Source organism: Anarhichas minor, unplaced genomic scaffold (assembly GCF_050575085.1).
Source record: "Anarhichas minor isolate MPS153535 unplaced genomic scaffold, ASM5057508v1 ptg000017l, whole genome shotgun sequence".
Taxonomy (NCBI): domain Eukaryota; kingdom Metazoa; phylum Chordata; class Actinopteri; order Perciformes; family Anarhichadidae; genus Anarhichas; species Anarhichas minor.
In genome coordinates, this window is record NW_027466463.1 from 4385414 (window position 1) to 4403897 (window position 18484).

At 41.0% G+C, this 18484-nt stretch overlaps 1 protein-coding gene across 1 annotated transcript in view; it reads left to right on the forward strand.

Annotated features, from left to right (window-relative positions):
- The window catches only part of LOC142951484 (protein shisa-6-like), a 61629-nt gene that overhangs the window by 33584 nt on the left and 9561 nt on the right, over window positions 1–18484 (forward strand). The window contains exon 4 of the mRNA XM_076093043.1: window positions 8261–8299. Within this exon, the coding sequence (XP_075949158.1) occupies window positions 8261–8299 (39 nt within the window). The remainder of the gene's footprint in view (window positions 1–8260; window positions 8300–18484) is intronic.

Genomic DNA, 18484 nt, shown 5'->3' on the forward strand with positions numbered 1-18484 from the left:
TTCAATATGAAGATTTAGGGAAACATTTTTGAAGGTATCTTTGTCGTCATGGTTGCAATAATAACAACTTAGTTAAGGTTAGGGAACGATTGTGTTGAGGTTTTCGTCTCGCAGTTGGAAACCGGTAGCAGTGGTCTCACATGTCGTGATTCCTACGGCTGCAGAGGGCTTTGCCACTTAAACATAAACATTTGTTTTTGTGGGGCATCTGCTGAAATGATTGATGGTTTTTCTTGAGAGGACAGTTTTGAGTTGCCATAGGTCTCTTGGTGTCCTCCCACACTAGTCTTCATGCACACTCAATGTGTTTTAAGGACATCCTGTAGATTTACAGCGGTGCCACACTCTTTTTATTTCTTAACTATTCGTTTAACTGGAGTCCAAGGGATGTTCTGTACCTTGGAGGTGTTCTGGAATCCATCCAATGAATTTTCAATCACCCATTTTTTCTAGATACAGCCGTATTTACAATCAATAGACTACACACAGGTGATCTCCATTTAATTAATTATGTGACTTCTAAAACCAATTGTCTGCATCAGAGATGATTCTACTAAAGGGAAGGATTAAATATGCACACATGGATCTTGTATTTTATATTTGTAATTAATTAGATCACGGTAGTGATCTTTTTTGGTTGATCAGTGTCAAACAAGAGTCTACAGCCATGCTAGCAGTTCTATGAGGCTACTGAGGCACAGCTGTGCTTTGTGCTAATAACATGAATATGCTAACTTGTTCACAATGTTTAGCAGGTATAATATTTACCATGTTCACCCTCTTAGTTTAGCCTTGTAGCGTGCTGACTTTTGGTAATTAGCATTAAGCACCAAGTGCAGCTGAGGCTGATGGGAATGCCATTAGTTTTGCAGGTATTTGGTTATAAGGTAAAGTACTATACATCTTCTCTTTTTGACCTGATGGTGATGCTAGATCAAGATTCAGGGGATTAGTAAGGTCTTTAGGATTCATCGTCTAGGTATCATGGATATCTATGCAAAAATAGAGATATTTCAATCCAGATCAAAGTGGTGGATGAAACACGAAAACTTCCGAGGAGGGTAAGTACTTATTATTGGCAGTGAATATGGTATGTATTGTTGAATTCAAAAAGAAAGAAAATAGCAAAAAGAGAAAGGGATCTACTTCTCTGTGGGATTCAATCATGATGAAATATTAACATACCAATAATATGCCATAAACCTCATCCCAAGTTACCCGACCCAACTAGCCCCCTCTGGTCCGATCTGGCAGGCTACGAAATTAATCACAATTGCTGTGATCATGACTATAGGCACCTTTCTGAAATGTTAATAAAGCCATATTGAATAGAGCACTATTCTCTGCAGGAAGTCCGTAGCCTGTGGCTGCTCAGTAAATCTCAATGACTTCATTAACTCATTACCATGAGTCACGGCGTGCAGTGCCAACAGCAATTAAAACACGGCAGAAAGGAGCGTGTCCTTGGGCCACTGTTCTGCTCGTGAGACTGATTGACATATCAATAGGCACCGAGGTGGATTAAATGGACTCAATCAATATTCAGATTTGTCTCACTCGCGACTGAAGCAAGTTTTGCACACCTTGTCAATTGCTGTCGGCTTTTGTGCTTCAGGCTGTGCAGCATGCTGCTGTTGATGCAGGATATCATGTCTGTCACATCAGGAATATGAGGTGCCTCTGAAGATTTTTTTTGAATTTTCAAGCTCCAAAAGAATTCACTTTTTGACTTATGATAATTGAAAAATTACCCAAAGCTAATCCAAGTGGTACTCGGTGAAAAAAATCCTAGAGGGCGTTAAAGGTCACCAAGATTTCCCGACAGTACACAGAAGACTGGTTAATATTCATCCAATCTTTTGTCTTTTTATTCCTAATTCAACCAGGAGGCCAGAGGAGATGGAAAAAACGTAACTTTCAATGAATATGTCAGGGTTTTAATTCAACTCTCTCCTCTGTCTTTTGTAGAAACATTTCTATTCATGAAGCCAATCCTCCATTGTCATGACACTGCATACTTATGTTTCTTTTGTAAAACTCCAGCAAAATGGTAATTAAATTGCAACTGTGGGCTTCTGTCCCCTATGCAGACTTAAAGAAGCCTTTATCTTAGTTAATGACTGGCAGTTGATTATGAAAAACCCAACATTTCTTCTCTTTTTTTCTGCGACGTGAAGGCAGTCCACCCACACCTTCTGCTTTTGTGCGCACTATTGTTATGGCTCCGTTGTTAATGAGTTTAGAATTAACTGGCTGTAATGACTGGAGACAGGAGCCCCTGCTGAGCCTGATTGTGCTGTTGAATGGGGAGCTGGAGAAGTAAAGTATGGATGGATCTGCACACGGTGTGCAGATATCTGTGCCGTGTCAAAACTGTGAGGGTGGATTTCGGGGACGGTCATGCCTCAATGCTCGTTGCTGCTTTACAACCTGACATTAGGTTTTGTCCTGTGGCCATTCATCTACTTTAGGGGATTGGTTTTAGTGTGATTTTTTTACATCAGGCAGACATCAGCTGGTAAAGCTGTGGCCTCAGTCAGCTGGGGGCATTAGACTGTCCAAACTAATCCATGTGACATTTACACGTCATTAAAACATTGTAGATGTGGATACATTCATTAAACAGTAGACTAATCTTTGGTGTCATGTTGGCATAATCAGCTGAAACAGTCTTCTGTGTTTTTGATGGTTTACACTGACAGCGGTTGAGGCAAAACCAAAAATTTGTCTGCAGCCTTTTGGACAAGCTGTATAATCAAACAACAAAGGGATCTGTATCTGCCAATATGGATCATCAATGATCATCAATTAGTATTGGCGGTAAAACAACGTGATCAGGGATCTCTAAAAGTTATATTTGCTCCCTATTTTTGTGCAGATCCAATCTGTGATCCAATCCATGACTCTGATCCGTGACACCATCTGAACCTCGGGTTTTATGATCCGTTGCACCACTTTGTGTGGGTGTGGTTGCTGAGCAATGAAATGACTAAAGTAGCTTATTACTTCAGCTTACTATAACGATGTCCATTTCAAATTATGTTCTATTCAAGGTTGGCCCTCTGCTGGGGCTGCTCCAATGGGAAATGTATCAGGGTTGAAGCAAATGTCACCATTACCCGTTCACAACAGGTGGAGAAAGGTTAGCTGTACAGTGCTTGGCAGAATTGTATTAAGTTCACTGTAGTAGACTAGCTGGATTTTGGGGGAGTTCTTTGGGAGAGTTCACTGTGTGCCTCGTGTATCCCTCCTGCTCTTCTTCTCTTCCTCTGTCCTGGAGCATTATTCTCCATAATGAGCTTGTGGACAGGAGATGAGATATGATTATTGGAATTAAAACAGCATTTTCTACTTTGATCATCCAGCAGTGTGTGAAGCACTGAAATAAGACTCTCCCCTTATTTATCGAATATTTTCTCTTGTTTTCCCTCTCTTAATCGTTCCCTTGCTCACTCGCCCTGCTCTATCTGAGCTTGGGGGATTGCTGTATGAGATGGAGAGTTAATGAAGAAAGCTTTTTTTTCTCCCCTGCAAGAAGCCTGGTAAACTCTGGCAACTTTGTACTCTGCTTTTGTTAATCGCGTCTCGATCGGCTTTCATGCTTTACAATCCCAAGCCCTGAACCACTTAAGCATACATATTTAACATTTATTTTCAAGCCCCTGAAAATAGAGCTTCAACACAAATGAATCCAAACTATTTTCTGCTCCTAAAGTTGTCCGAGCAAAATCCCCTTTTATTCCTAATAATTATACACCATCTTCTTTACTCATTTACAAAACTAGCAGTTGCACAGCCCTCGCTCATAAGTGGCCTTGTGTTCATAAACTTCAAGTGAGATGCAACATTGTCAAAGAGCCATTTAAGATGCTATCATCTAATATGGAGGCTGACGTGGGCTGGTGCTGGCAGCGTGGTTATGTAAGCAGCTTTCTCAGGGACTGAAAGCAATCCAACACACCCAGCAGGGGAGCGGCAGTGTGTTTGTGTGTGTGTGTGTGTGTGTGTGTGTGTGTGTGTGTGTGTGTGTGTGTGTTGGGTGAGGGGTGAAACACACATTCAGTACGCTACATAATATTGCACCCAGTGTTTTGCCAGAGGTACAGAGAGAGGCACCTTTTTCGTGCCAATTGATATGTTAATATGCTAATGCCCATGATTAGCGAAGACAAGAACGGAGCGTGTCTTTGCTCAGTGAGGTATTGATTGAAAGAAATCAACAACTGGGGTAGCAGATGAGAAAGAAATGAACATTTTGGAAATCAAAAGCTTTGAACTCATTATTGTAATTACAGCCCAAAGGGTAAATAATAAATTCAGATTTTGTCTATCATAATATAATCCACACGTCATATCTACATTGAAAGAGTCATCTGCACAGGAAAGCTCTGTGTCCAACCATGTCAAGTACAGCAGGTCAAAATCTCTGATCATTGATGACAGTTAAGTGGGAATCATTTGAACTAATAGCCTTCATTTTCTCTTCTAAACACGCTTTTATTTATGAGTTTGTTAAAACCCTGTATGATTGTCTGACTGCTTGTACTTCTTGCATCCCTAACAACAAACAATATCAGTTTTAAATCTGCAGAAACTGATTGTTTTGGCACTTGGGGACAGCGGACACAACATTGATATATCATCACCTTTTCAGATGAAATTTTAGCTCTGTTTTTGGTCTCCACCAACTCCTGATGGCAATATCTGACTCTTTAAGCGCTCCACTATGTTCATATGTTCACCAGGCACTGGGATATTTTTTGTTCCCTTTCTGACCTTGTTTTAGTGATTACGTCATATTCTCAAATCTCTTTCAACTTGATTACAACCAAGAGAAATGATGGCCAAAAACTACAAAAATAAGACCCAAGCCGTAATATACTGGGAGTATCCTTTAATTACAACTGTGGGATTCTCCCTCCTCAGATTGTGTAGCAGTAAGGCAGGAAAACAGTTAAGTTTGCTAACAGAAACTTTGCATGCTACATTGAAAGCTCAGAGTTAGCATATTACAATGATACATTTGTGGCTATGAGCTAATGAGCAGTTTGTTTGAATGCGGTTTCAGCTGCCAGACTCATGAGCTGAATGCATTAGCCATTATCAAACATGGTTTATGAGGTATTACATATGCGACATTATGTGTTGAGTATGTGAAGTCTTAGAATCATAAAATAGCATTTAGCTTCATTGAAGACATACATTACAGCATGGCAGCAGCCCCTGGAGTCACTTTTCCCAACATGTATCCTAAACTTAACGAAAATGCGCATTATTATCAATAAAACTCACAGCTAGGATTGTTAGTTTTAGCAAAAATAGATTTTCTTTCAGGTAATTTGCAAATTAGATAGGCATACTGCTCAATAATAAAGATCAGAGTGGTAGGTTTCGGACACACATTCCTACAAGAGAGCAAAGTTTTTCCCTCAGTCTTTCTGACTGAATTTGGTTGTTGAAGACTCTTACCTTGGCTCTGTCTATATTGTGAACACATGACCCATTTGCGGCTGAGATTTTAGTGGGCTGAGTCCGTATCATTGATTTCAGGTGATAGCCCTGCTGATACATCAAGGAAATGCAGCAGAGCTCTTCGTAGTGCTATACCAGAAAGTCAGGGATTTCTGCCTGTTACTGCCAACATCACTGCTGACTATATGGAGGTGTAGCAGTGTAAAAACACAGTCCTATTCCAATTAAGGAGCAAAACCAATGCTGTTTACAGTTGAGCTGCTAACTTCACTTTTATGTCACTTGTAGCCCAGCTTTAAAAGTCTCATCTCGATCAATTTCATCCGTACACTGACACAGTTGGATTTTCCTCCTCTCCCTGCATTACAAGAAAATTGTGCATCAGAATAACTGACTGCTTTATATGGCAACACTGTGAAATGAGACAATTGTTTTCTTGTGCAGCGCTGAAGGAAATGCTGAATCTTCCTGGAGAACTCTTCAACCTTACACGTTTCTGTTGGATGAAATACTGCACAAACCATAAATATACAGCATAATGTTGAGTTAGGAGAACTAATGTGTTGGCATCAAGGTTTCTTGTCATATTTTAGTTCTAAATAACCACGTGGGAACATTCAGGCCACAAATGGATGGCTTTGTCATTTGTGGTCTTGCATAGCGAGACATGTCAGTGTACACAGCGCCATGTCAGTGCTAAAGGAAGGTCTGGCTCCACACATTGTCACTCTGCTATAGGGGGAAAACTCTCTGGGTTGTTTGTATTTCTTAACACCAATCACAACAGTGCAAAATAGCAGATAGTGGCTGAAATAGGCAGCCAAAGGCAGGGTTGACCCACATTCTACAGCCTAGCCTAGTCCAGTGAGTCACAGCAGGTATTTTGCACCTCATGTAACAAGATCATTAACAAATGAATTACCTGCATTGCCTCAACCAAAGCAAAGAAGATGCCACTATTAAAGTTGCGGGTTTATGGCAGCCACAGATTTTCCCCAAGCCTTAAGCCTGTAGGGTTCACTGGGTCCACCAAGACCTACACTACAGGAGGACAGCTGCATCATCCTCATCGTCTCCCCTCACCAGGCATTCGGATCACACAAAGGATGCAAGAGATGACAGAGAGTGTCCTCTGGAGGAAAAACTCCATTATATGTCAGCCTTGCATTACATGTCTGATGGATTTATCATGTCATCGATAAGTTATTGGCTAGAATAATGCTCAAGGTTATCTTGTAGGAATCTCCATTAGCCCCGCTTCACATACAGTGTTCATGTCAGTGGTCTTTCCTATTCCTCTAATGTGCAATGAGTACAGATTTCACTGCTTCATGAGGTCAAAACGACCATAATAAATCTAGGAGGGGTTATCAAGATCTATGAATCAATATTGATGTGCGGAAGATCACGGCTGCCAATATTGAAATAAAATAATTGTGTCAATTTGAGTTTCATTTGAGATTTGTGTGTTCAAAATGTGTGACAAAGTTATTAAAATAAAACCATTAAATGAATCAATCATTGCTATCTTTCAACAAAATCATGCCAACGTGTTTTAGAGATATAAAAACAGGTAAAGACAAAATGACAACAAATGCTCAAACAGCAAATATATGATACATATAGTGTTAAATGCAATTTTATATATTTTTTTAAATGAAGATCAAACAAGAATAAAAAAGAAGACTCACTGCAATATTTAGGAGCAAGCATTTTCTTCTCAGGAGCTTACGTATGCCTTGAAATCACTTTATATTATTATTAATATTATTATATGAAAGCAGATGTGTTATTTCTTCTTGTAAAGGCTCTCACTTTAATGTACAAAATATATTCTTGTTTAGAAAACAGTGTGAACTATAGTGAATGGAATAAAACATTGCAGTGTTCATCTGTGCGCCCTCACTCTTCTACTACTGATGTTATGTGTACCGTAGCATGCTGGTACAGAGATGTGATCTGTTTGCATATGTCTCTCGCAGGGGATTTCATGTAAACCTTCGGCTGCTGTCAGTACGCTGTTGTGGAAAAATCTGCAATTCATGCTCATCAGTGTATCTACAGCAGCACTCCCACCGCTTATCATGAATGTACTCCAAACTATAAAGATTTATGTGGTCCCTGGGTTTAAGGTCAAAACTGGTGTGCGTATCGTTTAGACCCAGAGCCGGGAAACGCATCCCTGTAGCTGTGTGTAGCCGTGTGGGAGGCAGCGGCGATGAGAAGCTGATGGTAAATCGATAGTGATGGATCAAAGTGCCGCATGGCTGGAGTCCTGCGGTGTCAGGGTGTGGGGAACAACGGCGACTTCATACTTCTCACCCCTTCTTCTTCTTATCCTCTCCTCCTACTCCAATTCTCTCTTTTTATCTTGAAACTCCTCTCACTTACCCCACACTTGGGATTTGATGCTTTGTGTCATGGTGTCAGGTGGCATCAGCCAGTAGTTGATGGGAAGATAAAATGTAACACAAATATCCAAACATTAAAATTGTTCTCTTTCCCAGCTGCATTCTGTACTACGTTTCCACACATCTGTTAATGACACATGGACCATATTTGACGCATGAAAGACATATTATGCATAAAATCAAGCTATTGTTCAGCTTTATTGTCGAATATTTTAGTGTCATAATTTCCCATTTTCACAAAAATAGACAATTTTCATTTAACCTGTCCCTGCTTTTCAGTGCAAATACAATAACTGCCGGTTGCTCTTTGACTGTATTTTTCTGTTTTATTACAAACAGCACAATCTAATAAACAACCACTTGGTTCTGTTTTCTAGGAGAAAAACATTGGCCGGTCTGCTCCCAGAGTCACCATGGTAGGGATGGCTGTTCTTTGTTAAAGGGTCAAAGTTGCCTCTTACCACTTCTTTTGATTTCTATATTTCTCTTGTGAGCCTTAATAGTGGTAATCTAAAGTAATATCTGATCAGTGTTTGGGGGCAGCTTTCACCTGGGCTGTTAATTGTAGTACAGTGCCTTCCTCACACTGTATATACCTAACCTGTGTATTTTCCCTCTGACATTTAGCTCTCCTGTCTGTGTGATGATACATGTGTGCAGACTGGTTTGTGTGCGCTGGTTGTAGGTGTGTAATGGTACACAAACATTGCGGTTTAGTAAAAACTGTTTTGTTAAGACAAGCGTTGCAGGTTTTTGAAGAAATTACACTTAACGCAATTGGCTCAGCTTGGGTCCGTCAAGTAGAAAAATTCACCTCTAAAGCACACTGATTACAGTGACCTCATGTTTAATTCACACAAACACAAAATTAAATGTAAAAACAACGCCGTGGTTTTACGAAGAGCTACAACAACAAACAACAGCTGTTGCAATGTCACAATGAGGTTGCAAGGGCTAGGTCTATAAACTGTTTGTCAAGAATTAGTTACACTACGTCACTGTTTTTATGCACTCTCTGTTGAGTGACGCCCAGGTAGAGGACATTTCCTGGATGAATTTAGCTCGTGCTTGTTTTCAGAGCAGGCACGACGGACTGACTAATGCACATGTTAAGGAATATTACAAGGAGCATTTAGCCCTGCAATGGCCTAATGCCATTGCAAATAGTTTAGGCTAGCATGTCACTCAACTTCAGTACCACACACAGTTTGTGTCCAATCCAGCTTTGTCCAGTGTTGCTGTAGCTTAGTGAGAAACTTAGCCTTAAATATAAACTAATTTATGTTATGAGCTTTACATCCAGCAGCTAACCCAACTAGCATGGTCTAGCTGACAAACATCACAGTCAGACCCTTGCTCTTCAGAATTTGTAGTTCCGATGTACTCAAACCAAATGAAATGGTTTTAAGCTTATTCAACATTACACTGAACCAAACCACAATTCTGGGTGAATACATGAACCGTTGCACCCCTATCTGGTTCTGTTCTAATCATTGATGTGGAGATGTGGGCTCGCCTATAAGGAAACATTCTAAAGAGTTGTACTAGAGTTCTGTATTCAGCAAAAATTCCATTCTACTATAGAATGAGTTTGGGCCTACTTATTGACAAACTAACCAAACTAGGACATACTGAATGTAAATGAGATATTCTGTACCTCTTGATGTTTGTTGCAGCTGGCCTACATTATTGTTTTTTTCATCGTGTTGTGCCTTAAAACCAAACTGGTCCCATTTCACTCCTCTGTTCTAATCCCTGCCCTTTGAAATGTATGTGTTGAACTGTTTCACTGAAGCTTTTTCTGTGTTGCCCACTTTACTGAAATGAATGTCCTAACCTCTATGGTGTGCGTGGTCTTCGACTGTGTCCGTCTCAGTAAAGAGGAGGGCTGGTCTATAAAGGCATGGATAAAGGCAGTTTTGATGATGTTACTTCTTCTATTTTAAGAAGACATCAGATAAATCTGTGCTTATCCTTGCTTAAGATATACGGACCCTCCTCTTCCTCCTCTACCTCTTCCTCGTCTTCTGCCTCCTCTCAAAGGAAGTCTGCTTTTCAACAGCCCACAAATGGAGTCGGTTGGTATGTCTTTCAACTGTTGAGCGAAATGGCTTTTTTATTCCTTCGATGTTACATCCCATGAAAATGCCATACTGTTCCACTGTTTGATTTTCAGGACAGATTATTACCTTTAAAGCCAGAGTCACCTCGGCTTTGTAGTGAGAGAACAGAGTGAAACCAGATGAGCTCTGTAGAAACATCATGAAGCATTACTTCAATAAAATGGATCTGTTATTGCCTTTTAAAACACAGGGTCACCATAGACCATGGTGGGTTTACTGTCTATCACACTTCAAAATGAACTGGATATGAAGTCCATCTCATCCTCCGGCCCTTCCTCATTCCTGCTGAGACTATCGCAACACATTTGTCAAGCTGCAGAGGCAGTGACATGTCAAGTACTTGGTCTTTGGTGTCTTGGGGGTGATCGTGAGTTATGAGATAAAGAGCGATACTTACTGGCAATATAGATAGAAACAGTCTGGACTGGGATAGTATTGCACTTGGAAGAACTCAGGAGCTTTGCAATCTGCAGCTCTAGTGAGTGTCATTATTGGAGTTATCTAGGAATGCATAATGATATCTCCGTAGTTCAGTGTTCAGCTATTCATTTCAACCAATTCAAAATGTATGTTAATTCGTTTTCACTCATTAGCAGACATGAGATGTAGATGAACCGACAAGCACAGCCATTTAGCAGTGTACTGTCTGCTCTATGCAGACTTTATGTATACAAATGGTTAGGCAGCATACAAAACAATATAATAATAAAGTCTTAACTGTATTTTTTGGCGTATTTCTTATGTTTCAGTACATTCTTTCCATCTTCCTGCAGTCCTACTAAATGCTATGCACAATAAGATTTGGGGAAACTGGATAAGCTGCACCAATCAATATTTTTACATGAACTACAATTGGATTTTATGCAAAAGGTTGAGTGATGAGCCTACAGAGGATCATCACCAACCTGCCTAGATGAGTTCAGGATGTGATAATCTCACACTTGTTTAACCCATTGGTCCCTAGCTCTATTTACAAAAAGACCCTGACATGAACACGCTGAAATCAACACAAACGCTGTGCCAATTTTCACAAATTAATTTGTTTCGAAAGACAAAAACAATGCCATCAGAATAATTTTTAAAAATGCAATAAAAACACAAAAAAGTTCACTGGCTTTAAACTGTAATTTTGAGGAGCCGGACAACATGCTGAGTTAAGAATGTGGAAGTGACTTGAGGGTCTTTTCAGTCTTGCAGTTGCATACGGTCTGATGTTGTAGCTGAGTAGTTTCTTAATTCTTGTTTTCCATTCTCATAGCACGTATTAAGTATTGAGTAGTATTTCATTTGATATTATTGACACCTTTGGTAACAAGCAGTCAGTGCTATGCCACAGTAGTTTCGTACTACACTTACAGATATCGCTTGGTATATATAGATATATAGATATCAATTTTTCTATATTAGTGTTGCTCTAGTTAAATACAGTATTGCCGGAGCAGGTTGTGCAGGGTTTACAGTGCTGTGTCATATCTGCTGATGACTTTGAGTTTCTGTGGGTGGCATCCTTTTTGTTGTCATGGCAGCTATTGCTGATCATTGACTGCCCAGTTACGTCTTCCAAACAAGTTGCCATGACACACTCTTCTCTGAAATAGCTATAGGTTGATTCATGTCAAACATTAAGAGCAACAAAGTAGATTTTTATGATGGAAGTGAGACCTTTATTTAAAGATACATGTTCAACTTTTTCTCAGGGTTAATTCATGTTTTTAGCTAAGTCCAAACTCTGACTCACAGTAGTCAGTCAGTTTGTAATGAGCACTGGCAGCTAAAAATAGCAGAGCTAGAAGTGCTATAAATATAGCTTATAAGCATTATCAGCAGTGCTGCAATTGGGGCAGAGTTAAGCCTCCTGCTCTGCCAGTAAAATCAATGAGGAGGTGGGAGATACATCTGTCCAGGGGCAAGCTTTGTCCCCTAGTAACCGAGTGAAGTGGGGCTATTATGGCAGTTAACATTTAGCGATTAAATGTGAACACTCTTTGTCAGTTGTTAAATGTCAAGCCCACGGTTGCTTCCCTTTCCTCCGCTTCCTTTGCTGCGAGAGGAGGACCGGGACGTATTGGTAGCACTGGGCTGTCAACACAGCCAATAGGATAGAGACATCCACATTCATACCTGTCACACACATTTTGCACACATGCACTCTGGACCCCCACTGCCACCACCTCCACCTCTTCTGGGCCTTTTATGACTCCAGTAGTTCCTCCTGGCAGGGCTAATGGGATAGCAGGGCTGTTGGTTTTAGAGAGGGATGTCGTGAGGAGAGTGGAGCAGAGAGCTGAGGATGGCTCTCTAATAGATCTGGGGTGGGCGGTGTGGAGTCTGGGGGTGGAGGGCTGCCTTGTGACCACTGGCCCGTGTTGCTGTTTCTCTCTCCTCTTTTCATCCCACTGCCCCAACACAGCCTCCATTTTCATGCTTTTCCTCCTCTTATCTGCTGTCTGTGTGACTGTACTTGTAATTCACAAACAACAACAGTCTTGATTACCGATCATCTACCAGGTTAATTCAACATGGACAACTGATTACAGGTGTTGCTGACCTTGTTGTCTTTAATAGCGGCTGTTGTTCAATTAGTCTGCATTTCTGCGGAGGAAGCAGCTGTTAATGAAGCGATTAGCGAGCGGCTTAGCAACCAATCTACTTCCCGTTTACACCGGCACCCACCCGCATGACCAGTGTACGTGAATAGTCACGTGATATTCGTTTTCAGGCGTTTTAGTCTGGATGGAGATCATTTCGAAAACGATGCTGAAACGCCATGTGGTCGGAGATGTTTTTGTTTTAAAAGTCGTATTAGTGTGGATGTAGCCTGAGCCTTTAGGGTTCCATTAAGTTGTGCTTGTCTGTCTGTATTGTCAGTGTTTTGAGGTCTGTCTGTGTCCACCTCGATTTCCACCATATCTACTAACAGTTTGCAGTTTCGTAGCAGAGGAAGAGTTTTTCTGCCTTGATATGCTTAGTCACATCTGGTGCATGAAGTGTTTTAATTTTATTTTTATTTTATGAACTTAAATAAACAAGTATAAAATCATAAAAGTAAGAATACTCATGTTAAAACATAATGCCTAAGATTTGAGGTAATGGCTTGTAAGAAAAAGCAACACATTGGCGTCAAATCAAAGGGAACAACATAACGTTTCTTAAAGGGCCAGTATACTTCCAACAAAATGAACCCCTCCACACCTTCCCAACATCAGAGTTGGGGGGAGTGCATCAAACACAACCACTTCATGCTGCTTAGCCAAGTGCACAGGATTCCTGGATTAATTTGGTGTTTTGATGATGGTGGTGGAGAGTGCTCTCGAGCACGTAGCTCCAAAAAGTGTTCAATAATATTGCATCCATGACTATAAGGGCTTTATACTCATCAACCAATCAGTGAGTCCTCACATGAACAATCCTGTCACCAGACAAGAATATTGATGTGAAACAGTTCTGCAGAACCCTGTATACATTCATTACATTACATTACAGTCATTTAGCAGACGCTTTTATCCAAAGCGACTTACAATTCAGAGTCTATCACATTTCTACACCGTAGGCACAACTACGGGAGCAATTTTGGGGTTAAGTGTCTTGCTCAAGGACACATCGACATGCGACTAGCGGAGCCGGGGATTGAACCGCCGACCCTCTGATTGAAAGACGGCCCTGCTATCCACTTAGCCACAGTCGCCACAGTCGCATTCTTAACATTTTCAAAATGTGTGAATCACGACGTGTGGAATATGTTATTCAAGCATCTGCATTCTTCATTTCACCACTCATTTATTCTGCGGTTTCCTGTCTGTACATGTATGTGGCCTATTGTGTTGATTTTGGCATGTCTGACATTTGAGAGGTCACATCTGGAGGTTGATCAGTTGTTCAAGCAAATACTATGAAGACCTTGTTTGTCTGTTTCTAGTTTTCTTTTGCTCCCATGTAGTTCTCATAAAGACTTGCCTCATCTCTAATCTACCAATCACTTGCGATTGATTCTGCAAATGCTCATTTAACCGTGGCACTGGGTTGAAGGTGTTTTTTGGCCGGCTCAGCATTCCTTATCTTGCCTCCCCTGTGTGCTGTATGTAGATGTGATGTTTGGAAGTGTGATGTGAAACAAAATGCCACACCAAATGTCAGTTAACTGAGTCACTTGTGTGCCATCTGGATGCTATTATGCAAACTCGCCACGGAGGTATTCTCCGGAGATTGATTATAAACGAAGGGAAATATAATGTGAGTTCCCGCGGAGGTGAGGGCCACTGTATACAGAAGAATGTGTCTAAGACCATCGTAGTTACATGGTTGATTCAGACACTAAATCTGACTGACACCATCTGACAAACACACAGCTGTGTCATCAACATACTGACAGAAAAACATCCATTTAGCAATTTAGATAGGAACCCTGTTTAACCCAACAATCTGGCGAGCATGTCAATCATAAATAATCAACCCACTGTGTGATTAGACAACAGCACTGGCTCTGCATCTATTCCAATATGCCAATTTAAGGCGATGAAAGCAATAATGAAAGTCAAAAGTGTATCTGGGGGGTCTCACCCTCACTGTAAACTCCCTTCATCACTGACCGGCATTTTCAGGAGCTGCTTCATTGTAACATGTGTGTCGAGGCTATTTTGCGATGTCAGCTCTAAGAAGCGAGGCTGGTGGTAGTGCGGTGGGGTGGTCCGAGCCGATAAGCAGCCTCGTGGCTCTGAGAGGTTGGGGTTGCTGGTTGTACTGGGACTCTTTTCTTGAATGCGATTAATTGGTCCCCAGATTGCAGGGGGAGAACTGAGCATGGCTGTCCAGGTTCTTAATTAGCTTTAGTCTTCTGCTTCTCCTCAGTGGGCTACTCAGCTCGGCCCGTCTCTCTGGGCCCCTCAGACCGGGCTTCAAGTGGAAACCACCAGATTGAGACAAAACTTCAGATGGAGAACATTGCATAGTATCGGTCCATGTCAAGGTTAAGTGAAAGGCAGGGAGCTGTGCTGATAATATCTATTAATGATCAAGTCTGGGAGATTCACTTGCCAGTTCTCGTGACTTATTTTTTGTTTTTGGGGGCGATTGTGGCTAAGTGGATAGCAGGGCCGTCTTTCAATCAGAGGGTCGGCGGTTCGAACCCCGGCTCCGCTAGTTGCATGTCGATGTGTCCTTGAGCAAGACACTTAACCCCAAAATTGCTCCCGTAGCTGTGCCTACGGTGTAGAAATGTGATAGACTCTGAATTGTAAGTCGCTTTGGATAAAAGCGTCTGCTAAATGACTGTAAAGTTTTTGTGAAGTCTGTCTTTCAGTGGTTTCAGAGAAGCTACAAGTTGCACAATAAGTACATCAACTAAATTTGTTTATGCTACCGGCACGTCACAGTTTGCGTGGGATCAGAGGATTGGCGGTTCGATCCCTGGATGTCCCCCGGCTGTCCCCCGGCTCTTTCCCGGCTCTCTCCCGCATGTCGATGTGTCCATGGGCAAGACCCTTAACCCCAAAAGTGCTCCTGTAGCTGTGCCTACGGTGTGTGACTGTGAATGTTAGATAGTCCTGATGGGCAGGTAGATGGTTGCCCCTGTTATCAGTGTATGAATGGGTGAATGATGACATGTAGTGTGAAAGCGCTTTGAGTTGTCGGAAAGACTAGAAAAGCGCTATACAAGTACAGTCTATTTACAGTTTATGTATTTTCATAATGTAGGATTTGTTTTCCTTCAAATATTAGTGGCACTGAAGGTAATCATCACATATGTATATACTTGTATGTATATACTTGTACATAACTGGTAATATATATTCATATATTACATCGCTTTTATACAAAGCGACTTACAATAAGTGTATTCAACATAGGTATTGAAGAGAACTACTATTCACCAGAAGTCATAAGTGCATCTCCATTTTAAACAGGCATCTAAGAGCATAAACCAGAGCAAAAGTACAGTGCAGAAACAAACTAATACAAACAATAAGTGCAACAAACTAGTATGAATACAATAAGTGCTAGATGGAAGGCTCAGGGTAGTACTTCTTGAAGAGGTGAGTTTTCAGCCTGATGAAAGATGGGCAGCGACTCTGCTGTCCTGACGTCAGTGGGGAGTTCACTCCACCACTGTGGGGCCAGGACAGAAAAAAGCCGTGACCGGGTCGATCGGCCGCAGGGACCTCTGAGCGACGGGGCAAGCAATCGCGGCACGAGGTGTTACATCTTGTGCAACACCTCGTGCCGCGGTGCTCAGTCGTCTGTCAGTTCTGATAATTGTGCTGCTATAATAATGAGTCGGCGGTTTGCGGGTCAGGTTGGGTTCGGGTAGTTGCTTCAGAGGCGAACACAACCTGCTCAGCCGATGGTAATTAACCAATAAATGAGTTAAGAAGAAAATATGAGGAAGGCTTTCTTGCTCTAAGGTTCACAGTGAATGCAGTGGGAGATGAGGAGAGACTAGTGTGTATTTTTCTGAAAACTCTGGGATTTAGATGGATGTTTGTAGTCTGCTGCTTCTTGATGCACACAACTTGACTCCTACCCAGGAACAACACTGGTGCAATTACTTATATTTGTGTGCTGTTCCTTGAAAAATATACAATAAAATAAAATAAACTCAAATACAATCCATTACAACGATTACATTTCATCCAACTAATATCTAAATCTATTTTGATGGAGATAGTAGTTGGGTTGTAGTGTAACTACCTTTTCAGCACTTTTAGCAAAAGTTTATTTCTGTTGGAAACCTAAAACACGTGTGTTGCAGGAACAGCAACTAAAAGCTTGTACATGTCTTCTTAACAACATATATAACTAAACAGACATTTATATCACTATGCTGTTCATTTCATGTATTCAGGAGACAGTCTCAGATCACTATGAATTCCCCCCTTTGAATCATCTCTTCTGTGAGAATCACTGTTAAGCATTAATATGAGAGCAGAGAAAGCCAGTGAAGGAACACACAGAAGACACATCCCATCTATCTCCATAACCCGAGCAAATATTGAAACCCGTGATTTGAGGACCTCCCTTTCCTCCTTCACTTCTGTGACAGATGTAAATGGATGTTTCAGCAGTTGGCTCTAATGCATTTTTAAACAGGCACAGCAGCAGACAGCAAATGAACGTGTCGCGACGGCAACACTCTACAACTGGGTCTCAATCTATTGCTGCCTCCTCCTCACATACAAACATACAAACCCACTTACACACAGACATACACGGTCCTACACACTGCTGAGAATAGCTGTCATTCATCAACTTTCTCAGTACAATGGGCTCAGTAAAGGTCCCATCTTTCAACTAAATCACCGCCACACTACGGTGCCCAGCAGAGCTCTGTACCACCTCATCACATTCCCTGTCAACCGCAAACACTCGTGCACAGTAGGATGGAGAGATGATTGGGTGAAACTGTTGTTTATTCCCTGAGTTGGAAATTAAAATGGCTCTGCTCTCCCAGATGACAACACAGAAGACTGTTACTGCTGATTAGACCATCCTCATGCACACAGAGAGCCAGAGAAGAAAGGGCAATGACCAGAGAAAAATGCTGCATATAAGTGAAATACCAGCACATGTAGAAACACATCCACCAATCACATTCAAACAAATGCAAACATCAAATACAGATTTGTTTCGTCAAACTGCTGTTTTAAACGTTGAGTTATTTTTCACACCGAGATGTTTATCTTAGCATCTGAAATACCTATACTCCATGGTTCTGAACAAAAGTGGAAGGTGAAAGCTTGATAGAGAAGTTTACGTCTCCCAAGGTGCATCTGGATAACAACCATCCAATCAGTGACCTTGAAATTCTGTTCTGAGACTTTCGGATTCTGGATCAGCTTTTTTTGGGCTACAGCTCTGAGGAGAGGATGTGTCTGCAAAACAAATGAGCTGGCAAAATAATATGAATACTTCTATTATCCACTTTGCAACTTCATTTTCAATGCATCTCTGTTTGCCGCCAATGTGTGGATGTCATCTTTCTTAAAATAATTTCTGTGTGTTGCCAATGTGATACATATGTGTATCATTTGCCTTTGTTTTGACGTTTGCTTGTGGTTTCGTCAGCTGAATTCTGTTGGCCACAGTAGAATTACTCTGTGTTCCAGAACAGGATGTCATAACTATTGTAAACAGACCTGTTTTTGTTTTCTGTAAGGCTTCTGCTGTAGCCTCATGACTTTATGGATTCTCTATGATATGAACAGGTGTTGCAGGGTAACACTGAGCGGACTTTCACCCATCCTAAAATGTCTCTCATCTCTTTTATGTCCATTCACTTTATTGGATCAAATATTAAATTAAAAGGATATTTTACCCACAATTAAGTTTGTCAGTAATATAAGTAATGTGGTTTTGTGACTTGTGTACAGTATAAAAGGTATTTTAAAATGGACAATATTCTTTACATGAATCTGTATTTTGTGAATTATATGAAAAGCATATCTCTAAATTGGTGAATGATCTCTTTAATTGTCACCCTCACAC